The sequence below is a fragment of the Tauraco erythrolophus genome, chromosome 23 (assembly GCF_009769465.1).
Source record: "Tauraco erythrolophus isolate bTauEry1 chromosome 23, bTauEry1.pri, whole genome shotgun sequence".
NCBI lineage: Eukaryota > Metazoa > Chordata > Aves > Musophagiformes > Musophagidae > Tauraco > Tauraco erythrolophus.
In genome coordinates this window covers 6977853-7005213 of record NC_141487.1, presented here as the reverse complement: position 1 = coordinate 7005213, position 27361 = coordinate 6977853, and the positions used below count along the sequence as shown (strand labels likewise).

The 27361-nt window shown below is 39.2% G+C and overlaps 2 protein-coding genes across 2 annotated transcripts in view; both read left to right on the top strand.

Moving 5' to 3' along the window:
* GNB1 (G protein subunit beta 1) overlaps nt 1–11853 on the top strand; it is a 68172-nt gene extending 56319 nt beyond the window's left edge. The window contains exon 13 of the mRNA XM_086625621.1: nt 11836–11853. The gene's annotated coding sequence lies outside the window, so the exon portion shown is untranslated. The remainder of the gene's footprint in view (nt 1–11835) is intronic.
* On the top strand, nt 7800–27151 carry NADK (NAD kinase). The gene is made up of 12 exons (XM_086625618.1): nt 7800–7835; nt 11836–12049; nt 16236–16319; nt 20721–20850; nt 21354–21462; nt 21735–21820; nt 22144–22246; nt 23090–23241; nt 23756–23855; nt 24484–24641; nt 25800–25882; nt 26956–27151. The coding sequence occupies exons 2-12, from the start codon at nt 11877–11879 to the stop codon at nt 27101–27103; spliced, it is 1326 nt and encodes a 441-aa protein (XP_086481744.1). The 5' UTR covers nt 7800–7835; nt 11836–11876; the 3' UTR covers nt 27104–27151.
* Nucleotides 27152–27361: the final 210 nt, after the last annotated feature.

Sequence of the window (27361 nt, the reverse complement as noted above, 5' to 3'; positions counted from 1 at the left end):
GCCTGCAAAATAGCTGACAAGCCCCGAGAAGTGATTGCAGACTGCAGGAATCCCAATACCAGAAGCCACAGGGAAACTCCAGAACAAGCAAAGAATGCGAATTGGTACCAAGCATACGTGTGCAGGCTTACATATACTGCATTCATTCGCATACACGAGCTCAGTGTAAGGGGAAGCAGCTACAACCATATTAACAGGCTGACAGCAGTGCATTTATTCTGCCAGCGTGTACACGTTCTGCTGTGGTCGTAACTGACACAATTTTTGTACCCAAGAAAGTTCTACATGACAAGTCCAACGGGCTAAAAACTATTGTTCCAAGTGTTGGAAAAGGGAACTATTGACTTCAGAATTTCTCACATATTTGAAATACTTTCACCTTTTAAGTTTTTTGGCAAATAAATATTTTTTGAAAGTCAGTTGCTTTAAAACTAAACTTGTAAAAGATGTGAGGAAAACCTTTATCATTTGATCTGCTTTGAGTAGATAATGTGAGATTGAATGGGACTACAAATATAGTGGAAGACACTGAAATCTTTAACAATTAGGATGATAGTCCCGAAAAAACAGATAACAATTGGCAGGAAAAAGTACTGCCTCACTTAGGAGAAATAATAAAACGTGAAAATGCAAATAGGGGAAGACAAAGATAAGCAGCAGTGATTCAGACAAGGATCACAGAATTAAAACAGATCTCCAGATAAATATGAGTCAACAGTGTCATGCCACTGGAATAAAGGCTAAAGTTATACTAGGTGGTACCGACGGAATTATCCCTGCAAGCCTTGTAAAGTAACTTTCTTTTCTGATGCAGTGGTAGTTCCTCAGACAGTGTAACGGTTGCAGTCTCGGGTACTGTTCTGCAAGAAAACATGGATAAATTGGAAAATGTCCAGAAGACAGCAATGGAAATATCAGAGATTTAGATATCATGCTATGAAAGGACTGTTTAAACAATAGAGGTGTTTCAATCTAAAGAAAAGAACACTGAGAAGAAACAAAAGTTCCTGTGTAAAAGGCTGCTGGAATTAACAGCATGGTTTTTTTTTCTTTCCATGTCCCTCATGAATAGAGCAAAAAGTAATAGGAGTTCAGAATGTATCAAGGAAGTTTTGCACTAGAAAAAGCTTATTAATGTAATAATTATGAGTAACGCTGAAATATGTAGCCTTAGTGTGTTTCTACCATTAGTGAACATTAAGAACCTACGTTTTGGTCGATGTTTGCTAGACATGACATGGATAAAATTGATCCTGCCTTGGGGAGAGGAACGTGTGACCTCTTGAGGTATCACGAAGTCCTATTTTCCTAATGATCAGTTGTTGTTCAACAGGAGACTTATAAACATTATGTTGCTGACCTGGTTCTGAAATGTTTTCTGAGTAATAAGCCTGCTGTCTCACAACAGGTGAATACTTAAAAGACAAAACAGGAAGTGAAAGCATGATTCAGGATCAGCCATGCTTACTGGAAACCTTTGAAGGTTAGTGGGGAACAGTGCGGGAACTGGAAATGCTGGAAAGTTTGTTCTCCAGCAGTAGAGGAAGAAATCAGCAAACACAGGAAACTAAAATGTATCTGTTAGGTTTAAAAAGAAATATAAGTCTTTTAAGGAGGAGATAGTTACCTGGAGGAATGAGGCAGAGACATAGGTCTGACAGGAGATGGCAATATGCATGGATGTTATTTGGGATGGTATTTTGATTTATTTTTTTTTTAATAGCTGCCTGACCACTGAATTAGGAAAATCATCTATGAAAAAGTCAGTCCTACAAGAACAGATCAGTGCTGCTTTCTTGTAACTTTTCTAGTGGAAATGTCTTAGGGAAAGGATGGTTTTCACTGGGGTCCACAGTCACACGAAGCCTTCTCTCTGAGGTGGTAGGACCAGTAATTGTAGCCAAGATATTGTAAATGCAGGTGCAGATCTCTTAATTGTGTCGTTCTTTTATCTGAAAAATTACCTTGCTCTTTTCTATAAAGAAAAGGATCATTTAACTATAGAGCAGGCTGTTCTTTTAATATGGGGTACTTGTTAGGTGTATTTCCTTCTGAGCAAAGGCAAAGGATTTCTTCATCACCTTTCTATGGCTTTCTGAAAACTAGAACAAAGGTTTTGAATGGGAAGGTTTGCAAATGCATCTGTGATCCGAGCATCTGCAAAATATAAAGGAGTTGAATACATGAAAAGAATGATGTTGTTAATGCCAGGGTATAGAGAATTCTAATGCAAATGAACCAGCAGTTGGCAGAGACTAGTCTCATTTCTGTTTTTGACAGTTAGCAGGGTGTGATGCAAGGCTTATATTCAGAATTAGTCCTATCATACATTGAAGTGCTTGGATTCCAGGCTCGTTTCCTCTGTATTTGTGTTGTACTGATTACATCAACTGCTTTTATATTTTTCTGTTTTCAGAATCATATCTAAGTTTTCCCTTTGCATAGATTTTTCCAAGCATTAATTCTGTCTCTTCAAGTCTGTGTTGTGTTGGCATTGCCCGTAGTTTGGCTCACCTCTTGGTGAAAAGCTAGCTGGCTCCATGTGACTCTCATCAGCAAATAAGGATCCAGACACTTACTTTTGAAGTTCTTCTACCAAGATATTAGGTTTATTTAAAAAAAAAAAAAAAAAAAAGGGTTATGATAATACCAAGTTACTGGTTAGCATTCTTGTGCTATTAGATAACTCATAGGACAGCACAAACCTAAAGGTCAAAGGAACAAAGAACCTCAATTACAAGAAAAAATAACAGAGGAAGATGAACTTTTTCAATCCAAGGACTGGTTAGTGTTTTGGGTTTTGTTTTTTGGCATTTTTTAACAGTGTTTAATACAAGAGTACACTCTGTAACTGTCTGACAGGTCAACCACTGCAAAGGACTGCTTACTTCCAAGGACTTTAGAGCCATGTAGTAAGAAGATATCAATGACTTGGCTGATTGTAGACAACAAAGTTCTTGGACTTATAACTGTAGTGTCTTACGGCTGCAAGGAAATTTTTGTTAATGACCAAGTTGCAAACTAGGTCTCGGCTGACTTTCAGAGCAGGAATTTAAGCGTAACTCATAACGAGTTAACAAGCATCAGCTGCATTGCAGTAGTGAATGTGCATGTCTGCAGTGCATTGGATGAGTGCTTGGGACTTACTGTAGTCAGCTAGTGTGTGATAAGATTTTGTTGTGGTAATCTTAGACATAAGAATGAGTCTTCCATGTACATTCTCTTTGGAACAAGAACATAGTATTTCGTACTTGTACAGCATTTAAGCAAGAAAAGCTTGCAGTGATAATTCTTTCACTTTCTAACCCTTGCTAGTGACAAGAACAGGGTTTGGCTAGTTTACTTTTCATGTCACTTGTTGAACTTGTGCCTCTAGCTATTTAAAATCATTCCATAGCTGCGTAACGGTCTTCAGATGTCAATGTGACTGGTAGCATATGACAACAAAGAGGAATCGAATGTAGAGGAACCATCTTACCCTGTGTCTCTAGTGCTGCTCATCAGACTGTTTTCAAAGTTCCCATGGTTATGAAAGCTCGTGACCCAACTTCCTCTGTTATTACAATAAGATGTTTATTTATTTGTTTGACTTGAGTGGCTTCTAGCAAGTAAAGGGCCCAGAACAACCACCTCCCCCTGCTATCAAGAGCCAACTAGTAAGCGAAGTTGCAATTTCATTGTCTTTTAGCTCATTGTTATGGTGACGGGGTGTGTTCCAATGGTAGCCTAGGTGATACAAATAAGCCAGTTTCCTTGAAATACTGAGCAAGCGCTACAATTCCATAAGGCTGGATTCTGAAATCTTGCCTATATTCCTATCTATCATAAATGTTGGGAGCACTGGTGGCCTGGGGGCAAGTAGCAATTGCAATTGCCCAGACCCCCTCAAAGAGTCAGGGCAAAGATATTTAACAGAAAACCAAGAGAATTTTTTCCCTAGACTTCCCTTTAGTCTCTCCACTTAGAATTGCAGACAACATTGGCTTTGTCAATGCGAAAGTTTAGCCTAGTAAAGGTTTAAGGAATGTTTGACTTTAGAGCGATCCTGCAGAAAACAGAATTAATTCCTCTGGAATGTACACCTAGGTTGTAACTTGGCTTGAAATTCAGTGCTGAAGAAATGTGCTTGCCTATCAAACACCTTATTCTGTCTTTTCCGGGGAAACTGAACTGCCTAGAAGCTTTACAATTTTCCAATTAATCAAGCTACTTTCCTAAAAAGAATCAAGGTCTCCTGTGAATCCAGGTCTTTCCCAAAAAGAATCACTAAGTTTCCTGTGAATAGCAAAATGGTGTAATAAGTAGACCTGTTTTTTAATTCTTATTTGTATTAGAGTAGCAACCGGAAATCCGTGAAATATTATGGACTATGTGCTTCTCAGGCACATGCAAAGAGGCATTTCCTGTATCAGTGAGATTATAGTCTTGACAAGATTGATAAATACAGAAGTAATTGTTTTGGTCTGTTTTGAAGGAAGAAAAACAGACTCCATTAGTCATGCAGGGAGAGACAGGAACCCGTCCCAAAACACCCCAAGCTGTATCCCAAGCCATTCTCCGTAGGTCTGTCTCTTCACTACACACTGCTGCGAGATAGGAGGTAAGTCCTGGGTGCCTGTTTTGATACTACTCTTCATGCGTTAGATTTCTCCAAAATCCCTCCACTCCCTACCACCCTAGTTTTTTTTACTGGCTGCCAACAGCTCTCAATCCTATCCTGACAGTATCTAAGAGTATCTATATTGTCAAGTGGATCGAGTGTGGGGCTACACGCCAACATTCCTGATTGATTATCTCAGCTGTGCCACAGATTTGTTAACCCTTGTGCAAGTCAGTTAATCTAGCTCAGTTTTTAAAATCGGGGTCATGATATTTACCTATGATTGGAGGTGTTTGTAATCAGCCTGAATAATGAATGCAATGCTGTGTCATACATTTCTCTGTCTTTTATGCCAGTGGCTTGGTCATTTATGACCATTGATAACTAGCTCATCACACTCGCGTGCCACCATTTTCATCAGAATTTAAACTTTGTGGTACATTTTTATTTCTCATGATTCCTCAGGAATTAAGAGTCATTGGAGACTGTGTGAAATGAAGTTTCAGAGGCAAGAACTAGGTTCTTCAACCCTGTTACGTGTTAATAGAGACAACTCATTGTTTCCTGCTTAGCACAAATACCTTCTGAAGGTAGGCTTGGATTGTAGATGGAGAATGAACAGAGCTGCTGGATCAGGCACCAGTCTTCTGTGCAATTAGGTAAACAAGCAATAGCATTTTTGGTTTGTGTTTTTTTTTTTAATCTAAAGGTAGTTCAAATTATGTTTCACAGAACTGAGAGCCTTGGTAGAAAAAAGCAGTATGTTTTTATGGTTATTTCTCAATATTACTGCCAATATTTCTCTTTATTTTTCCCCAGTGTCTTCCCTGGGAGGAAGGAAGCACAACCTGGGTTACAGGGCTGAGCAACACACTTCTGATTGTGGTGTTAGGGAGGACATGCTCAAAAGTGACATAACTCTTCTGTTTCTTGTGGCACTTCAGGCTGTAGAGGGGCGAAGAGATGTTACCAGTCTGTCTGATATATTCATCCAGAACATCAAGCAGTTTCCAAGGTCGCTGCTGAACCTGGGTGGCTCAGAGCTGCTGTTGTAACTGTAGCTCTTTTATAAATAGGATAGGCTCAGCTGATTAGCAGTCTTATCTCCACCAATTAATGAGGATAAGTGTTTATTATGTTGCAGAGTTCATGCCTCTTGCAAAATGTTGAGTAACTGCAAGAAGTTACTGTGCATGGGGGAAAAAAACTTGCCACTTCAAAATGTTTGTATTTTAACAGCCAATGTATTCTTGTGGAAGATAGTTCTAGTGGTAATTTATCTCTTTCACTTTATTGAATTTGGAAAAATTAATCTCAAGAGCCAACTGAAATGAAAATTTGCTCCTTGGTTAGCTTTTGTAGTCAGTAATTGGGTATGGACAGGCATGGTTAACAAAGGTACTGTGCCTGGGCATGGTTGCACTCTGCTGGAACATATTACTGCAGCTTTTAAGATGAATGCTTTGGCTCTGTAAAACTTAATGCTCTGTAAAACTTAATCTACTCCCTAGATTCGTGTTGTCTTCTCCCTTTACAGTTTGAACATCTCTTTCAGCACCTGAAAGACATTTGAGTCTCCAAGATATCATTAACTCCATGGAACTGTGTATTGTTGTTGTAATTCCTTGCAGACTGGGCTCTTGCCGTTGTCTGGAAGGAGGATTAAAGAGCATTTGTGACTCAAAATACTGTGCTTTTTAAAGTGGTGCAGTGTTGCCTATGGTATTTTCCCATACGTAGCAACTGCTTCCTCTTCTTCAAGTTTCTCTTGTCAGTTATGGACTGTCACATCTTTGCAGCTCCTCAGTTTCCTGAAAACATAAATTTCTGCATAAAGGAAGAAAAAAAAAAATCCAAAATTGCCACATTCTGAAATGGTGTAACTTGTTCCCTCTTTGTGGCTTTATCCTGGTATACAATCTAGTGAGCTACATGTACGAGTCTATGATCTCTTTAAAGCAGTATTGGTTGAAAATGCAATTTAGAAATTAGAAAACCCGATTGGTTTTGGTAACTGCAAAGGATTATTTTCTTGTTGGCATCTACACAGGGGCTTGATCTTACCTCTCAAATTTGACAAAGTCCCTGGTGATTTCAAAATAGCATGCACACTGAAACCAAATGGCTTTTTGGTTTTTTCACCCTTGCTCAAAATTTGATTTCAGATCAAGGACAGACTGGAAGATGGTTTCCTGGATTTTCAAGAGCTTCTGTTGTAGTTGAGATGAGTATTCCGACACAGTAGGGTGGCATGCATTCTCAAACAGGAATTTTGCACCAGAAAGAGTGTGTAATTGATGATCTAAGGAAAGATTAAGGTTAAAGTCCATGACAGTTATTGCAGGGTACATGGGTGTGAGTGAAGCGTGCGCAAACTGCAGCCATAGCGAAGGGATTAAAAGGTGTGGCAGGAATTAAAGGGCAGAAAGCAGACGAAGCCAACTGAATGTGCCAATCTGAACCTGCCCTTAGTTACACGCTACTGCTGAGATTATGTACGGTGCACACCTAGCACCTTCTAAAACTTCAGTGTCCAGTCCTGCACGTGCCATCTGCCACCGCACAGATGGCCGCTGAAGGAGTCGTAGGGCTATGAACTGACCAACACAGCACCAGCGTAACGCTGGGCCTCCAGAAGCCAGCGGTTTGGCTCGAGGAGGACGGGAAGCCTGCAGTTTGGTTCGAGGAGGGCGGGAAGCCTGCAGTTTGGTTCGAGGAGGGCGGGAAGCCTGCAGTTTGGCTCGAGGAGGACGTATTTGCTTCCCTGCAGCGGGACCACCGCTCGGTCAATGCTGTTAGGATGGGTTTTGCAGCGGCTGTTGGACAGTCGTGCTCCTTTCTTAACGTTGGGTCAATGCTCCTCTTCTTTTGCCTTTCCCCAGCCTTCCACTGGGGTCTGACTCTCGCTCCAGGTAATTTCTAACGGGGAAGCGAAAACGGACGAACCACCCCGCAGCCCTCTCCGCGCATGCGCAGCGCTCGCCCCCGCCCTCCCGGGTGCGCAGGGGCGGGGCGCCGAGCCCGGGGCGGAGCCGCCGCGCATGCGCGCTGCGCCGGCGCTGCCGGGGAGGCGGGGAGAGGACGATGGAGGCGCGCAGGGTCCGCCGGCCCCGCTCACTGCCCCGGAGCAGCCGCGGCCGCCGCCACCACCACCGCCGGGGCCGCCGTGCCGGCCTCTGAAGGGGCAGCGGGCGCGCCGCGCCGCTCCGTCGGGCCGAGGGAGAGCCGCGGCGCGGTGAGTGGCGGGGCGGTTTCGCTGAGGGGAGCCCCCGCGGCAGCTCGGCCGGGTCCGGCGGCCTCCCGCGGGGCGGCCCTGTGGGGGCCGCCGGGGCTGCCGTGCCCTGGCGCCCGTGCAGGGCGGGCGGCGGCCGGTCCCGCGGGCCGGAGGCGCCCGTTTCCCGCGGCGCTCGGGGAGCTGCGGGCTGTCGGTCCCTCCGAGGGCTTCCAGGTAGCGCCGGCGAGCCCGGGACCGTTCCGGCGGTGCGCTCCAGCAGCGTGAGCCGTACGGACCGCTGAGGGAGAGCGGCTTCCCGAGAGAAAAACAAATCAACCCGCCGCGATCTCCTGGTCGCACCGCAGGTGTGTGGGATCCGCCTCCTCCAAAAACACGTTTGTTCGTTCGAGCGCCCTTGTTTCGGGCTGGAGGCAGGGGCGTGATTTTTAAGTTATTAACGCCTGTTCCGTAGTATCGCAGATGAGTGCGTTGATGTTCCCGAAGCGGAAGGGTTAACGTACGGACCTGTTTTCCCTGGATATTTAACATGTGATAGTCATGCTGTCTGCTTTTGAGTAGAAATAGTGCTTGAGTATGTAGTCAAAAAACACGCTACTCAATTTCAACTACTGTCAGACCACTAAATTTTGACATGGGGTACTAATTTTATTTTATTTTTTTTAAATTCAGGCACACTAGAATATGAAGTTCTAAACTAAACCAAAAAGGAAGTTCTATCTACCCAATATAGTTGTTCCTTTTTTTTGGGTGAGAGGAGCTGTAGTGTCTTAGGGATGGAGTCATATGCGTGTAACCTCTATTGGAGTGCTTCCTGCAGCAGAACGTAATAACAGAAAACCTTCTTCACAGAATTAAGTGATTAAGTAAACAGCAGTCTGTAGTAACACGGCAAGTGGTACTGCTTTTGAATATGACGTTGTCCTCTCGTGCCCTAATGCAAGGTTGGTAGTAAGGTACAAAACGAGGAGTTTTGAACGACTTTTGAAGAAATTAGAAGTGCTGTAGTCTTGAAGGCATGTTAAGAGTAGTGTGAGTATTTAGTCAGGATGGACCCTGCAGTGATCCTCTGATCGTGATGATTTAGGACAATGCATTTGACAGGAAGAGTTTGTTACAAAATAACAGCTTACAAGTGTGCTCCTTAAAAAGAACCCTAAATTGCTTCGTGATTTACGGCCTTATGCTCCTTGAGTAGCTGCTTGCGTAGAATGATCATGTTCTTTTGTATGCTGTTTGGTGCAATCAAACAGTGAAGAAGATGGCTTTTTAAGATGTGAGTGCACGACTCGTACTTGGCTCCCTAGATTACATACGTACGTGAAAGCTGAGTAGAATTGTTTCAGGCTTCCTTTGTAACTGGGATTCTGACAGTTGACCTGGAGTGTGCTTCCTCAACAGTGGTCTGAAGGGTGTAGTAAAGCTGTAGGGATGTTACGGTGTTGTATCCTTCTGTGTAAAGATGTTTTGATAAAACCTCGGTGAAGTTGTGGCTCATGGGAGCGTTTGTTTGTGATGACAGAGAAGTTGAAGGCAGGAAACTACAGCAAAAGGTTGGCTACCTCTGACGGGTGGTTCAACTGGCTACTTTGTCACCATCACAGAAATTTAATAGTAAATGTTAACACTTTCTCAAACGTCCTTTATTCTGTAATGCTGAGCATCTAAACACTTTGACTTTTTTAATTTAAATTTTGGACATGACGTAGACCAGAGCAGCCTTTTCACTAGTCTGTTGACATGTGCTTAAAGTTTTTGGATCCAGTCCTGGAAGCTGTTCAGTGATAGTTTTGTCTTTATGTCAAGTCTGCTTATTTAATAAAGGTCTTGTGAGGGAATGTTCATTAAACAGTACATGGTGTAAGCTGCAGGTAAAACATCCTGAATTGGAAAGTATTACATGGGAGGAATATCAAGTTCTTAGGCTGTATTTAGTAAGTCTGTACACCGTCTTACTTCCAATTTTGTACTAATCTGATTTTCTTTACTGGCAGCATCTGTCAGATGAAGATGCTTCAAGCAAAGTGGCTTGGAAACACACCTTATTTATTGCTTGCTACATAAATTATTGTTCTCTGCCCCTCTTGGTGAAAGGTGATGCTGTGGAATGTGATGCATGTGTATCAACTGTTAAGTTACTAAGAAAGCTAGGGGGAATCCTTGGGAAATGCTTGTTCAAGTCTGTCTGGAATCTCTGAAGTAAAAACAATGGGCCAATTTAGATTATGATTTAAAGAACAAACAATGTAAGAACTTTCCTCATGCACCTACAGATGCTGAAAGATCCTGTCTAGTCAGAGATACTGAATATCTCATTTTAAAGTCACTTCTTTTCTGAAACTTAGATATGTTTTTCTGTAGCTGGTTCAGAAACAACCAGCCGGAGATGTATTCCTGAAGCTTGGTGAGGTTGTGATGAAAGCTAATACCAATTACATTCTATTAAAAATGATTTATGTTGTTTGAGTCAGATTTTAGAGTCTATTTTACATATGTGCTTGCATGATCAGGTAATTATGTGCATAAATTGAATAGCTGGCACTGTTTATAGTAAGCTTGAAATTGTCTAAAAATGGAGCTACATTTTCCTAATTTTAGTTGTCAAAAATTGTAAATGTGTTGGAGTGACTGTTTCCCAAGTCATGGTCACACAGGTGATACTAAGCAATGAGTAACCCACGTGGATATCTTTACAAATCTTACAAATTATTAATGGATGACAGTAATCGAGCCTCTTTGTGGTGGTGTTCTCTCAGGGTGAGCCTAATCTGCAGTAGGAGCAAAAGAATTTTACAATTTTAAGTGGTGGTTCTGCCAATTTAGTAATGAGCCAGTGCTCGTTTTAAAATTACAACTTCATTTTATTGGTGCTTTGTTATCTGAAAGTTGGGATGCTGTGAAACACGGTGCTCCTAAAATTGTGGGCGTTGTCATCCTCTGGTAACTTTACAGCCAAACATGAGTATTTTCCACAGCTGTGGTCCATTTCACCAGTTACAATAATGCTATGGTCCCTCCTCTACAGGATACAGTATAACTGTTTTAAAAACATCTGCAAACTTGTAATGAACCAACTTTTTCCCTGCGTGGAAATCGATGGAGAAATGTTCTGTTCTTCTAGACTTCATTGTCTTAGATCCTGTTTGTTTGTAGTTTAGTGCTTGTTCATACCCTGAGAGTTGCTTTCTATTTGTGTTGTGATAAGGCTTTTTCCACTTGTTTCGAATCGTGATGAGAACTTACATATGGGGTTTCTGGTAATTTTGGGGAAGTTTGGGTTTTGAGGGATTTTTTTAAGTTTTTGTGGTGTTATGGGTTTTTTCTCTGTTTTGTTTTTTGTTTTTACTGCTGCAAAATTGCTATCTAGCCAGCTGCTTTTCTTTTATTTGTGCTGAATATTTGTGGAAGTGAAATACTTCACATTTGTCCTTATTTCAGCTTGTTTGCTTTGGACCATCTCCCCAGTTTGTCACAAATGATTTAAGAGCTTCGTTATTGCCCTCCAACTTGTTTTTGTCTCTTGTCAGCTTGGTTTTAGTCTCATTTTTGTGGAGAACTTCAGTTTATTAAGGTTCTCTCTGTTGCATTATTTTTTTGCTTACTTTGGTAGGTTTTTTTCTGTTACAGCTTAGAGTATTCTAGTTTTATTTGTTCAACGTATGCATCATCAATAGGAGACTTTATAGATTTTCCTGAGTTTCAATTCCTTTGAAAATATTTAAAGCTTTTCTTCGTCTTCGGTATCTAAAATAAATTTTTTGTCTTATATATACATAACTGGAGACATGAACCTGTGCTGGTCTTGAAACAACTTTGTGTTGAACTTCTTGTAAATCTGGGATCATATATGTTTTAATTCTGGTTGTTTTTCCTTCCAATGTCTTCTGATTACCTTGAACTTCTCGATTGCCCAGATCCTTTTGAGAAGTGTTTATCAAAGTGTGTCAACTCAAGTGTTTAATACTTCCCTCCCTATCCCCTTTCTCCCGGTGTTTTTCCGTAGGAATTGAATTTCTCTCTCACTGAGGTTCCTTCGCTTCCAGTATGGAGGTGAATCGAGAAAAACTGTGTACCAGTAAAGCTGATGTGAGCTCAGATTCTGCTTATCATTGCTCAGCATGTCATGATGAGGAGGAGTGGAGCAATACGAGCCGGGGACGAGCGAAGTCACGAAGTTTGTCTGCTTCACCAGCCCTAGGAAGCACCAAAGAATTCCGGTATGGCTTTTGGTTCTTCCTCTTGTTGCTAGAAGAACTAAGAAAAATGGGGAAAAAAAAATTGTTATCCAGATTTTAATTTTCGCTCCTCTTTTTATAAAGCCATAGTCTTGCAGCTGTGACAAGTGATAACAGAAAGAAAAATAGTGTTTTGTGGCAATAAAGATGTTGAGTGAATATCCTGTTGTGGTCCATGCTCTGAAAAGAACTTGAATTTCTGAAATAGCCATGTAGGTGGTCATCTCTAAACTGACATCCATGTAAATAGGTTCTGGTTGGTTGTGAGGCCTGCTTCTGTGTCAGTGTTTTATGGTAGATCTTAAACTGCTTTTTTATAGATATCTCAGCAATGTTCTGTGTGTTCTTAAAGTATAGGATCTTAGAAGATTGGTTTTTATAAGCAGATAAACAAAATCTATTAATTTTCAAATTCGAGGAACTCATTGTGGCCAAGTACTTGACTTCCAGGGTTTTGGGGTAGATTTGAACTTTGAGTACTAAATCTATCGTATTTCAACCTAGCTTCAGAAGTTTTAAGTATCTTCCAGAAGTAAAAGACAAATGCATCTGTGCTGAGCTGTGTTAATTCATAGCTTGGTAGTAGCTCAAGTCACAGGAAAGTTTTGTGCTTGGTTCCAGATCCTTAATTAGTAGTCAGAACTTTTCCTCTTGCTCCACAAGTTGCTTTTAAGGGATTCTTAAAATGCACTTCAAAAGGTTGTTAGTCCAGAATTAAGGCAGGAAGCTAAAGGTGGGGGGTAGACTAAGAGCAGACCTGTAATCAAAATGGCATGGCTGTCAAAACAGGTATCTGCAGAGTTCAGAAACGAATCAGTCAACAGTAGAGAGACTTCTGCAAATTTTTGCACATGCTCAAGCTAGAGCTCTAGTGCTGCGTGTTAAAAACCTGTATGAGTGTTGGGTTCTGTGGTAATGTGAGACAGCACAACGGACATTTGTGCGTGGAGCTTGTCTCACAGCAGTGAGAAACGCCCCTGTGTTCTTTGAGCCAAATTTCTATCTAGGTGCAAGGTTCTTGTCATGGAACTTTTGATTTGGTGATCTTTGGACCCATTGTAAATATTGAGTAGCATGCTGTGGTAGCAGTGTCTTGATCTCGTGGGAAGCATTTTAGAGCTTTACCTTTCTTGCGTAGTGACCCTCTATAAAAGCTCAGACAGCTGTGGAGGAGCTTCTCGACAGATGAAATTCTCGTCCAGAGTTACTGCTCTGCTGGTGGGAATGCTCTTGCCAGGCAGAGCATACACGGGTGAGGCTGAAGATGGCAGGGGGAAGCTTTGTGGTGAAGGGTGGCGTAATGAAAGCCTTTATCTGAAGAGCTGAAAGGTTAGGAAAATCCTTGCTTTGCATGTGTTGTCCAGAAAGCCAGGGTGCTCTCATACTTTTGGAGAATGTTCACAAAACTGTGCTCTGACTGTGCTCTTCTAGATACCGTGTTGTGTGTCATAGTCGATACATAAGACTTTATGTTAAAAGTGTGCTGTAAAACTGGTGTTTTTTCCCTTCTCCACTTAAACCTTTAAGAATGTAGACTTCAGCCAACCTGTGTAAGAGACCATGTGGTCTAAATTTTTGTGTATTGTATCTTCTAGCTAAATAACAACTTCTAGTTTAAGAAAGAAGTAATCTTTGTAGACCCTACCCATTGTGGTTTCGAATTATTGTTCTTGTTCACGAGATTCTTATTTTGTTTAGATGCTCTACATCCATTCACTGGCTGTCTTCAATTCAGTGCAAAATCGTCACATTTTGCTGAATGTCAGACAGTGATCTGGCCTTGCTGTGTAGTGTTCAGATGGAAGTACTTGCCTGTCTGCTTTGAACTGACGAGTCTGTTTTCCTAAAAGATGTGTCATTTCCAGTGCATTGCTGCTCATTCTTACCAAAAGCAGTCTTACTACAAATAACTTTAAATTCTGTTCACTCAAATGTTTTACCTTCTGTTGATTGAATAGTGCATAGATGGAGTACTAGTAAAACTGAGTAGCATCTCAACCAAAGTGTATGCCACTTAATGAATTAATTATTAATTAAAGCTTGCAGAGAAAACTTTGGTTACGTGTCATCTGGTTTTGATTTTTATTAGTTCTCTGAGGGTTTTTTTAGTACTAAGAGTGAGTCATCAGGCTGGTCTGAGCTACTTTATAATACACAGAACAGAAGGCAGTGCAGTAAGGATTTGTGACTGCCAAGCAGTATGTTATTGCCAGTTCCTGCATTAATTGAAGCAAGCAGAGGAAAAGCATATTTCCCCCTTCTTTTTAATGGAATAATTCTAATAGTGTTTACATAATGTTTCAACAGTTACATGACTTGAGTAAGACTTGCTGAAGGAGGTGGGAGGGAAGTAAGGCAGAACAGTTCTGACTTGCTCCAGATAATCTCATCCTAGAGCTGGGAGTAATCCTGTGTTCTGGGTGGGATTTAAGTTTAAGGATAAACGACGTTTCAGAACTCCTGTCTACTTGAAGACAAAGATCATATTGGCTTTTACCAGATAAATAAAGGGGAAAATTTAGCATTTTTCTACCTGTTCAAAACTAAAGCCTGCTACTGCAGATATATATCTCCATATACCTTAGAACTAAAGCATTTGCATTTGATTAAGTGCAAAGATTTAAACAACAAAAAAAGTGTTGAAATGATAGGGACACCATTACTGTGACTTAACCATGGCAAGAAAACTGAAGGTGTTGTCTTGATGCTGGAGATTTCATTGTAAATGCTTGTCAGGACTTAGACTGGGAAACCTGCTTTATACATGTTACTCTACCTTACTGAGATGGAGAGCACTTACTAAGCTATTTTATGTGTATTTGAACCAGATCTAATCATTCTGCATGTCCTGTTCTAAAATGGTGTGCTCCTAGATAAGGTGTAGCACTTCAAGAAATACAGGAAAGAAAGTATTGTGGTTATTGTGTCTGCAGCAGTGAAGTGGTGCCACTTAGGAATGGATGCAGACTAATCATTTACACACACTAATGACACACAACTAACACTCATTGTAGGTTTTTTTGCTGAGAGCATGGCCTGAAAACAACAGTCTTGGGCTTAATTTTTTCTTTGTGTGCTTAGTTGTTTGCTTGCTCATTGTCAACAGCAATTAATGCATGCCAAAATATTACAGAAGAGAAAGTGCTTGTAATATAAACAAAAGTCCTGGCTTACGTTTCGTATTTTAATTGATTTAGGCACACTTGCTAAGAGAAGGTTGTGAGGCTACTGAATTACAAAACAAAAACTGAACCTGCTGCTCTTTCGCTCAGCTAGTGTTATTACAGAGATATTTTTAGTTTCTCTTGAATATTGCCATGAGTCTCTATTTGATAATTTCTTGGTGTTATTTAACAACTTCCTACAAAATCAGAAATGTTCAGTCAACTACTGCTCAAGTACCTGGTTGAGTACTCGAAGTGTACATGTTTATGCTATCATGTTGGCTATTAATTAGGATTACAACAATTTGAGGAGTTGAAAAATGTGTCCTTTAATTATTTAAATTCGTTCTTACTCTAGCTTAAAAAAAAATATTAAAGTTTTTTTAATATGTGAGAATTACACAGCAAATTCTGAATTAGCTGGGCTTTGGTTCTTAAACATAGGATTCTTCCTTCCACAGTAGTGAGACCTTGATTATGTTTAGAATTTGGGATTTATCTACATGGTTTTTTGGTCACTCTGAGACACATGTGTACTGTTCTGCATTGTAGTGACCAGAAGAGTTGAGTCTAAATGGAATCTTTGCAAGCTTAACGCGAATTCACAGAACCAGCTTGAGAAAACTTGACTATACCTTCTTGGAGGCTGCGATGCTTCCTTTGTGCAAAGTGAAGATGAAATGAAACAAGAAGAGTGTGTGCCTGGTACTAACACTGAGGAAGTGATTACTCAGTATGTGGAGGGCATAAAGTGTGAGCGAGGCTTTAAGATCGTTTTCAAGGAGTAGGTACAGGAATTAAGTCTTAGATTTGCAGCGTGAGAACTAATGCGTATAAAATTACATTGGCTGGTCAACCACAAACGTAGGTTTAAGAAATGTGCTTTGCCCTCTATTGGCTAGTGCAGATTTTTTCAAAGTGGTTTTGGTGGCTGGGGACCTAATTATACCCAGTTTGTCATGACATTTCTTTTACTTATCGATTATTTATGTATGTATATTTAGGAGAACACGCTCCTTGCATGGACCATGCCCAGTGACCACGTTTGGACCAAAGGCCTGTATGCTGCAAAATCCTAAGACGATTATGTAAGTACTTGTCAAACAAATAGTATTATGCTTGTTCTGTGTGAAAGCAAATGAGTTTGCTTTTCCACTATTCATCCCCTAATCTGCATTGTTTGTATTTTACCTGATACTTAGAGATTTTCACATTGTTTGATTGCCAGCTTGAGATCTGCGTTGCCAAAATTGGCCTGCCGTTTTTGTCACACATTGACCATTGAAAGAGTCAGTCTGAGAGGAGAGTGGATAGCACTGCTCAACTGTATTCTCAAGTAAAAGCTCCTTGGATGTGCATTAGCCTGATCTGCCTGTTGAAAAGTATGAGATGGGTTCAAATGTCTTTTTTTTTAATTATTATTTTCCTCCCAAGGGTTAATAAAACATAATCAGTGTTTCTCTGTATGGATTTATAGTGGTTTTGCCAGTTCGAATACTTCCTGCAGGGCAACAGACATAAAAGGAAATTAATTCTACTGGTTTTACATTACTAATTCATGTGATGTTCTTAGGTTCATTATTTACTACCTAACCTAATGAGAGTTTTCTCACAGCTCAGTATATCTATTTTGGAAAAAAAAAAAATAACTATTTCCCATAAAAATACAGCCAGGCATGTGAATAATATGAAGTACTGAAGTTTTGTTTAGACATGTTCTGCATAATCTGCAATCCATAGTTTGATGTCAACAATGGCAACTACAGTAAAGACTTCCCAGCACAATTGACAGTAAACTCGCCGTGTGTATCAAACACTCTGACGGCGATCGAATTTGGATACGGAGAAGCTATTGGTAGCCTTTTCTTTATTCCATCAGCTTGAAATATGTGAACAGCAGTGTTTCTGAATGACAGAGGAACAGCATTTTTTATGGACAGCATAAGGAAAGGACAAGAAATTGCTGTGTGTACTGTGAAATCTGAGGAAAGCCTTCTCACTCCCTAGGTATTATGTGTTTGAGCCAGTAGTCTGAATTTTTTATTTGATCTGTGGCTCTCTCAGTATACGAATATCATTAAGGCAAGTTTGCTTTTAGACTGCTGAAAAATTTAACGTGCAAATATGGGTTGGTTTCTGCTTAGCAGGCATATAAACATTTTAATTTTGTAGGTTAGGTGGTATAAAGGTGTTGCTTTTTCCACCATGTATTATATACTTAACAAATGGTGTCTTGACTTGGTCAAATGAGGAAGGTCAGGGTTCTGCAAATTAACCAAGGTGGTGGTCTCTGCTTTTGTGCCTTTGAAAAGTTTTATTTCATTGTGCTTTCAGTTAAACATAAGGTACTTTAGTATTTACTTGCCTAAATCTTTATCTAAATAGCAGTAGTCTTCCTCAAAACAAGTTGGTGTATCCTAATGTTTGCTGCGAAGGCGTGGTGGAAATCTTGCCGTGTACAGGAACTCTTAGCTGCCTCATTCCTTCTGTTCTGAAGCAGTGGCTTGGAGTGCTGCAGTCCATCTGAAAACCCAGCTTGCCTTGTGTGTTTACCCAGGTGACTGGGATTAAGGTGCTCCTCCCCATGGGCTGGGCCAGCATGGTACATATAACACGGTGCCAAGACCAGTTGAGTCCAGTGGCTGCGGGCAGTACTAAATGCACACTGCTTGCCAGGGAAAAGCCTGCCTACGCGGGGTTCGGAGCAGCAGGGAGAAAAGGGTGCTCTCAGGGAGATGAAGGAAAGGGCTACTTGAAGACCAAATTTTGAATTACTGTTCTTGCTATGCCAAAGGCTTTTGTTGTGGCTTCTAAAAACAAGCAAAACCTTTTTGTTTGGATTTTTCTTCTCTACAGTCAGTAATATTGTTAAAAAGTTCTTTCCAGTGAAGAGAGTTTAACAGAAAAATGTAGCTTTTATGTGTGGACCTAAGTTAGTGATGATCTTGATGTCTCTTTAAGTGCTAGTGTTGATGATTGCACTGAAAAACCTGCTTTCTGAACACTGAAGATCTGAACTGACCGGATGAATTGAATAACTATTCCGTGGAAAAAAATCAGGTGCTTGTGTTGTTGAGGAGAGGGCAGGTGAAATACTTGTTTTCAAACTCTTTCTTGAAATGGGATTTTTCTTATGAAATCTTGCCTCTGAATATCTGCAGTACACTTTTTATACAGGATTTTTCTGTAAAGCCTCACAACTTTTTATTGGAATTGATTGAAATACTTAACTGGGAAAAAAAAAATCCAGAGAAAAATGTTTTATTTTGAGGTAGTAGTTTATTAATAAGTGATAAAAGCTTCAGCCTTTTATTTTTTTTGGAGCTGTTCCATTTGCCCGACTCCTGGAAAGAAACATGAAGATCTTAAAGCACGTTGTGAATAATCTTTCATTTAGTAGAACTACATGGAACTGGTGAGTACAGTTGAAATAGGCAGACCATCTCTCGTTTGAACGAAGTCTCTGTTAGTTCTAGCTTTGTTAAGTAACAGCAGCATAGCAATTTTTAGTTCTTTGCCGTCTTTAGAAGATAGCCTAATCATCTTGAAATTATTTTGGGCGTGATTTCTCTGTGTTTTATACCTTTTAATAGTATTGAGATTTGAGGAATTTAATTTTATGAAATGAACTTTAGTATAGAAAACACCTCCTTAATCACCGTTTGTGTTGGAACTAGTGTATAAAACTTTAGCTTCAGTTCCTTTGCAGCTGTTTGACAGCAGCAAACACATTAATGCAACTGTCTTTATTTTCCCTTCTGTTCTGTTCCTTCACCGTTGGTGGTTAGTCAAGTGAGAGGAAGCCTTCCAAATTCATAGTGATCTCAGGTTCGTGGCAGTGTTTGAGACTGAGGGACTCCAAAGCCAGCGGGTTGGACTAGACCATCTCCAGTGGTGCCTTCCAGCCTCCACTGGTCTGGGATTTCTTGACTGTAAAATACAGTGAGATGAAACATAACGTGGTGTTGAAAGCTTGTGCGTGATACTGACTGTCACTGCCTGGTCGTGTTGTAGATTATATAGATTATAGATAATATTGAGAGAGAGAGAGAGCACTGTTTGTTAATAAAGCTTATTGGTATTAGACTCCTTAATTAATCTATCGTTTCTGTTGTATTTGTATGTAGAATACAGGCATTTTGGAACACAGAATGAGCAGGTTATTCCAGCTCCTTCATCATCATCATCCGTTTTATTTTAACCCTTTGAGTGTTAAATTCAAATCCCTTTGTAAATTTGGCTCGTACAGCATTTATACTAATCTGCTTTGCTTTATGGATTATATCTGCACCATATGGAAAAGGATGGGATGCTTGTAATACGTGAAATAAAACTGTGAAATTGTGTAGCTTAGAAGTAGATATAAATGAATAAGGAGAACACAGCCGAGTACTCCGAAATCACCTAAATGTATTATATTGCAACGTGAGGGTTCTGTTACTGAACCCTCTTGAAAGCTGCAAAGTTATTTGTGTTCTTACCTAATTATGTTCTCCTAAGACTTAGAACCATGTCCTGACAATAGGCAGACAGGAGTTTTAAACCTTTTTAAAGTTTTTTGTTTGGGCTTTTTTTTCAATTTAAAGTAATAGTTATGCTACTGTAAGCAGATAAACTTGTTTGGGGTTCAACACTGAAATAAAATTAATATCTAGATTAGAGTTTTTAAAGAAATTTTGCACAAAAGTTACATATGCTTTATTAGAATCTGTAATATTTGCCTGGAATAAAAGCATACAGGCATCTGTTCCTGTTTAAGCCGTTTATTTTTGAGGCTTTATGATAGGAAGTATAAGAGTTGCAAATGCAGACTTCTTAGAATAGAGTTTATGTACTATAGTTTTTTCATAGTCGTTAAGGCTTATCTTGAAGATTTAGTACAGAGGACCGTGTGGATCTTAATTATTTGCCCTTCTCTTGTGATAGTGTTAGTAAAAAAACTGTGGAATTTGCATTTGCATCTACAGGCTTCAAACTGTGACTGTATACTGCTATCAGTGAAAAAGTGCTGAAGGAAATATTGCTAAAAAAGAAAAATATTTGGGTTAAAACTATTGCACTATTTTTTAAATTTGCATTTAAGCTGTTTGACTTACAACAATGGATTGGCAAAAAAGTTTATGCTGTAGCTTTTTCTGATTCTCTAATTGAATGTTTCTCATTATTTTGAGTCAACTTAAGAGGAGAGAGCACTCAGACAAGAGAGAGGAAAGCGTTATGGCCGAAAGCATCAGGGAAGATGTCAGTTCAAGAGTATGATCCAAGAACTTTTGTGGTGTGGTAGCAGTTACAAGAATGGACACCTTAACACTGCGTTACCATCTTAATGTAGTAAAACATGGATTGATCTCCTGGAGGAAAAAGATCTACTGCTTCCTTCTTTCTGTTGTTCTACAACTGCGTGCAATTATAGTTAAGGATGCATTGGTAACAGACCAGAAGCTGTCAAAGCAAAATGTAGTAACATGGTCTTTTTTTCTGTTCTCTAGGCACATTCAGGATCCAGCAAGCCAGCGGTTGACATGGAACAAACCTCCCAAGAGCGTCCTTGTTATTAAAAAGATACGTGATGCCAGTCTGCTGCAGCCTTTTAAAGAGCTTTGTGTGTATCTTACTGAGGTACTGAAATGTAAATTCCATTTTTTCCCCTCTAAACTGTTTTCAGTTACTCATTCTGTTGAATGTGGAATGTGCAGAATTGTGTCGTGCAAACAAATAATTTTACCGATTGACACTGGAAGTCATAAAACTTGTTTCAGAGCTTAAGATCAGTACTTAAGTACTTTAAGTACAGAGCTTTAAAAAAAAGTAAAATCAAAACTTACTTTCATTCTGTTTGCAATTCTAAGTGACAGAGGATGGGATATGAAAAGCCATGTTACTGTATCATGTAATCTATATTCCAAAGTTTAGTTTAATTTAATTTATAAGATGGTCTGTGCATGCTCCAAAATTCTCTTTAGAGTTAGACCACACACTAAAAATAAACCCCACAGCCAACAGATGCAGACTACTTCTGTAAAAGATTATTTATGTGTTTTAAACTAATGCAAGTTATGGGGACAGTCAGATATTTTGTCATTTTAAGAGATTTTTAACAAGCTTATCCTACCTCTTTCAAGGAGAACAATATGATAGTGTATGTAGAAAAAAAAGTGTTGGAAGACCCTGCTATAGCTAACGATGATAATTTTGGACCAGTGAAGAAGAAATTTTGCACCTTCAGAGAAGGTATGGTAATGATTTCTCTAAAGTAAAGCTGAAGTACATGGCTTATTTGTCTTGGTATTTCCTCAGTTGTTGGGTCAAGTTTGTAAGTAAAAAAGTAAAAAAAGTAAAGTAAAAGTAAAAAAAAAAAAGTAAAAAAAAAAATCTTTAAAAAAAGATTGTTATATCTTAGTTGTGTTTTTTTTATATTTATGAGTGAATGTTGGCATGCTGCACTTAATTTATGTTGGGAAATTAAGACTGTTGATAAAACTTAATTCAAGTTTTGCTTCTAGATTATGATGATATCTCCAATCAGATAGACTTTATCATATGCCTGGGAGGAGATGGGACCCTACTTTATGCTTCTTCGCTTTTCCAGGTTGGTCTTTATGGGTAATAGACTTAAAGACTTCTTTTCTTTTTGAAGTATTTGAAGGTGGTGGGTTTTTTTTCCTTTGTTACTGAGGACAGCATTTTTTTTTCCTTTGTTACTGAGGACAGCATTTATCCTTTGCTGTTCTTTCCTTTTTTTTTTTTATCAAACCTGTTTTACCCTATACCTTCTGAAAATAATGTATGTAACGTGTTGTTTTTATTATGCACAGTTGAAGTTACATCAATAGTAAAAATATTTACAGGCAATTAGCTGAAGTGTGGATTGCTTTTATTCAGTAGCTTTTAAATTCTTTTCTTTATTGATAGGGTAGTGTACCTCCAGTTATGGCTTTTCATCTGGGATCCCTTGGATTTCTTACTCCATTTAATTTTGAGAATTTTCAGTCCCAAGTCACTCAGGTTATAGAAGGTAAATTTAAGGGGACAAGGTGTGGTGTTTCTTTTTGTTACATTTTCTGTAGCTTTTTCTAAGACTAGTAAATTTTCTTAACCAACTCATTTAGGCTGTCCCATAAGATCCAGTCACAGGAAATGTGTACTAACCTAACAAAGTGTTGCATTGCATTGATCCATTCAGTGCTGCTTTTCTGTACTATTCCATAAAGGAAAATGGCTAAGAAATATGTTTATGCTGTGTGGAGTAAACAAGTAAAAGATGATGCAGAATTTATGTTAAATGAGAGAGAAACACACAAATAGAGTGTAGCTCTGAAGTCTATGGTCATCTGCTTCTCTAAACAGTGCAGTGCTTAAATACTGAGAAGTCAGGCAAATAAAATGAGGAAAGAAATACTTTGTTGCTTCAATATGGGGTTATTTGAGTTGCTTCCAAAGTAGATTCCTGAAAAGATGTATAAAATTCTCAGATTGCTAGAATGTTGTCTTTTTATAGGTGTTTTTAATGTGCTGATTTTCTTTAAGCTTAGTTCTTGTCTTAGTGAAGATCACATGAGCCTAACAGTGTTTTCCAATCTTGATCATGTCCATACAAAACTTAAATTTTATTTTTACATCATGAGGAAAGGGAGGAAGGTCTGGGTTCAAATTTTACTTCAGTTTTGCTCATTGCCACTCAAAATGAGTTTTGAGCTTCAGCCAAATGTAGACAGTTATCTTGTGAATGAAATTTGGGATGTTGAAAGCGTGCGCGATAGACGGATGGCATTTCGTTCGGTTAACTAGTCATGACAAGGTTTTAGTTACTACACTAGCACATCATTTTTGTCTACTTTCTCCTACGTTTCACTTCTAGGCAATGCCGCGCTTGTTCTACGAAGCAGGCTGAAAGTGAAAGTAGTAAAAGAGCACAGAGAGAAAATGACAGTACAAAATGGTATAGAAGAAAACGGAGTAGTGTCTACAAATATAGAGAAAGAAGTGGGCAAGCAAATTATGCAATATCAGGTCAGAGTGCAAAATAAGCAAAAGAACTAATTTGCTGTTTGTAAATTGCTGTGTACTTGTTTTATTATAACTTTCTCCTTTTAGTTTATTTTCATTAGGAGTGTGGGACAGATCCATATTGCTCTAATTAACAATACGCGTACTAAATAACGAGGAAGTGGTGTACCTCATTACTTTCTGCAATCATAAGTGCTAGTATCATACTTTCTTGTAGTAATATTTTCCTTCTGTTTTAAAAACAAAATAATAGTTCTAACATGGGATATTCCAAAGATTTTTGTAAGTGAAAAGAAAAACCTTGCGCACTGTTGATAACCAGCTTCTGGAAATAATTCTTAACATCTGAAAACTTTAGCTGGCACTTGATAAGATGGAAATGTCAGGAGAGTCGAATGTGTTAGGTACTAAATCAGCATGAATTTTTCAAAGATCTGAAAAGCATGTTTTGGCTTGTCATTTAATATATTGCCAAGTCAACAATAGTGGACTGGTGTAGTATTTGATGTCATGGCAGGTCCTAAATGAAGTTGTAGTGGATCGTGGTCCTTCTTCTTACCTTTCCAATGTAGATGTCTTTCTAGATGGACACCTGATAACAACAGTGCAAGGAGATGGTGAGTCTGCTGCTTGAGTTAAATTGCTTATCAGTTCACATGTAGACTGTTGCTGTTTTACTGGAGGGTGTTCTGACATGGAAACAAAATCTCAAGCTTCAGTTCACTGGTGACAGAAAACATTAGTTTGCAAAGAACAGCTATGTTTCTGCGTTGGCAATTAATGCGTTCTGCAAGGAAGCATTAAAGTGTTGTAAGCTTTGTTTGTGGGCTTGCAAAGGCAACTGGCAGTTTCTTTGGGTGTGATATGTTGGGGCTAAGGGCAAGAAATAGCTCAGAAAAAATTTACTTGGGTATCTGGAATTTGCTGAAGGCCTAAGATCTCAACTCATGAAATACAGAAATTCATCTTTTAAAGCTCTTAGCAATGAAAACAAATGAATGTCACTGTTCAAGTTGTGTAACCTGAGATCTAGAAGTTTATGCAACCTACATGAACCCATAGAGCAAACGTGCTGTTCCAGGATTAGAAGAGAGTTTCTGACTTTTTGTGTATTAGACTGCAATTCTCCTGTGAAATAAGTTGATACATTCTTTGCATCATTTTCCTAACAGTGCTATTTCTAAGTTGTCTTCCAAAACAACACACTGATTGTAATGCTAAGTGCAATTTTTGCTCCTTTCACAGGAGTCATTGTCTCCACACCAACTGGTAGCACTGCATATGCAGCTGCAGCAGGAGCCTCCATGATTCACCCAAACGTTCCTGCAATAATGATCACCCCAATCTGTCCTCACTCATTGTCTTTCAGACCTATTGTTGTTCCTGCTGGAGTGGAACTCAAGGTTAGCTTGTTATTTCTCTTTGTAAGTTAAAAACTTTTGTAGTAACAACATGAACCTGACACACACCATTTTCTAACCTCTTCCGCTTTGATCTCCTGCATTCTTGTATTTGTAGGAGGACTAGATCAAGTCTGGTTGAAGAATGCATCTTCCCTTCCAATAACATACCCAGTGGTAGAATGCTTTACACTGCTTCCCTCTGGGCTGTAGTTGTGTAACATTCTGCAACATGGGAATACATACATTTACATTCTGACTAATAACCTTTTACATAATTTTGGCTAAAGTGCATGTAAATCAGTTGTGTTTAAGGGAATGAAAAATTCTACTTTCATGGCTAAATCAACATACATTGCAGACTTTGAGTATATTGGTAGAGTTATCTGCAATTCATTAATTATGTTTTGTAATGCTGTCTTGCAGAAAAAAAGATGTAATACCTGAATATAAGATGGACTTAGTTAATGTGTATTTTTAACAAATCCCTACGTGTAAGGAAGAGCCCCTTTCTGCTTCTGTTACAAGCCTCTAGTCTACTTAAGTTGGCAGAGAGCTAGTATGTTTAGAAGGGCTCTCCTAGGGACGTTAGAATATTAGAGTTAAGAAATAAGTGTGTACTGGGGTTTTGTTCCTGTTTATTTGTTCATGTTTATTCATGGCACTGCTCTCAGTCCACAGTTACTTTCATGTCAGTGGGTGTTACTGGCCAATGGCCAATTGATTCTTTTCTCTTAATAGGAATGTATGTTAAATATGAGCAAAACTTCCTAAATTTGACAGCTTTAGATTCATTATGTATCAAAATCTATTTTTCTGGATTAAATTTATTATTTTTCTTGAAAGAGATGCTAAGTCAACTCATGTAACGGAATTACAGCATGCACTGGCTGTAACTGGAAGGTCTTTCTGGTTTATGACTTGGTACTTAAAAAAAAGGGGTTTATTGCATGTAGAAAAATGTGTGTATATACCAAGCATGAAATGAAGGTTTGGAACTGGTATGGTGTGTTACTGTTATTATGGAGAGATTATGAATTTCAGCGCAACTGTAAAGTTGCAGAGTCAGTTTTGTATTCAGGGAGGATGGAGAAGGCATTTGTCCCTTGCTCTTGAAAAACAGGTTTTGGACCTGAAGTTTAGTTCTTTTCTCTTTTTCAGATTATGCTCTCCCCAGATGCCAGAAACACAGCATGGGTTTCATTTGATGGAAGGAAGAGGCAGGAAATATGCCATGGAGACAGGTCAAGCCTTTTTTTAATCATAGCATCTCCCTATAAGTACAGAAAATACTGATTCATGCACTTCTCTCATTCTCTAACAACTGTCAAAAGGGTGCTGGCAGTGAAGAAACCAAGCTTTTATAAACCCTAACACCTCTTACAGCATAAACTTCACTAAAAGTATTTAATATCTAACTTGAGTTTTTTAGATCTTCCTATGAAAGCAAGTGAAATGTTAAGACAGAAGCACGTAAACATTGCATACTTGGCAAGGAAGATGGACATGTCTTTAGAAAATTCTGTAAATTTAACTTAAAGATAAATCTTAGGAGTTTGAGAAGATGTAAACCAACAGGAGTTGCATGTGAGCAGTGGCTCTGAATGATGCCTATGGTTTAAACTGTGTTAACTTAGTGAGTGGTTGTGGTCACTTGTGATCCTATTGCCTTGAGTAAGCAGAGTGCAGTGTGTGAACTTTCCTCAGTTTTTATGTGCAAAATGTGGTGGCTTATCCTAATGGGAGGTGATTTAAGGCAACCGTGTGATAGTGACTGGTAGACTTGCTATTCAGGATGATTTCTTTTTTTTTTCTTGGTCCATACAATTTGCCAGGAAGGAAAATGTATAGCAGACACTCCGTCTTGAACTGTTTGTATTTCCCTTGAGGTTGAAAGATCTGTAGATCAGGAGACTAGTAAGGATTCAAACATGAGATTTGGCCCTTTGTTAGATGCTGGACTTCTTAGTACTGTTGCTTATAGTTGAAACTTAAAGGTCAAGGTGGTGACTTAGATTGTACTTTCTCCCTCTGTTGTTGATGTGAAGACCAGCAAAAGACTGCAGGACATCATGGAGTGGGTTCGGTATTCTCACTGTGTCAAGGAATGTTGTCCACAGTGCATCTGCTAACAATTTCAAGCTCTGTGTTCGCTCTGTTCAGAGCAGAACTTGGTTATTGCTCGATTGTGGAAACCTGCTGTTTTACCAAATTGGCTGAACGTAGCACTGCTAGCTAGTGAATAGAAGTTTGTTTGGTTTTTAAAAATTGCTGTTCATTGCCCTTGACTGACTGGGGTATTCCTGTGTTGTTGCAGTATTAGCATCACTACCTCTTGCTATCCCCTTCCTTCGATCTGTTTCCGAGATCCTGTGAGCGACTGGTTTGAAAGCTTGGCCGAGTGTTTACACTGGAATGTTCGGAAGAAGCAAAATAACTTTGCTGTTGAAGAAGAAGAATTTTGAGTGTCTACATCTTACAAGACTCATGGGAATGGAAAATGGCAGTATCCCTTCTATATGCTTGGATTTTTAAGTTTTTGGCTAACAAGTGTGATCACTATTTCAGACAAATATAGTGATTATAGTTTATATCTGTCTGATCTGCTGATGGCTGGAAATTATTGTGCTGCTTCCTGTCCACCAAGAGTAGGAATGGAAGAAATTAGGCTCTGATTGTTGTAATCCAAGGTGAATTTCCTTCAAATGAGCAATCTGGACATA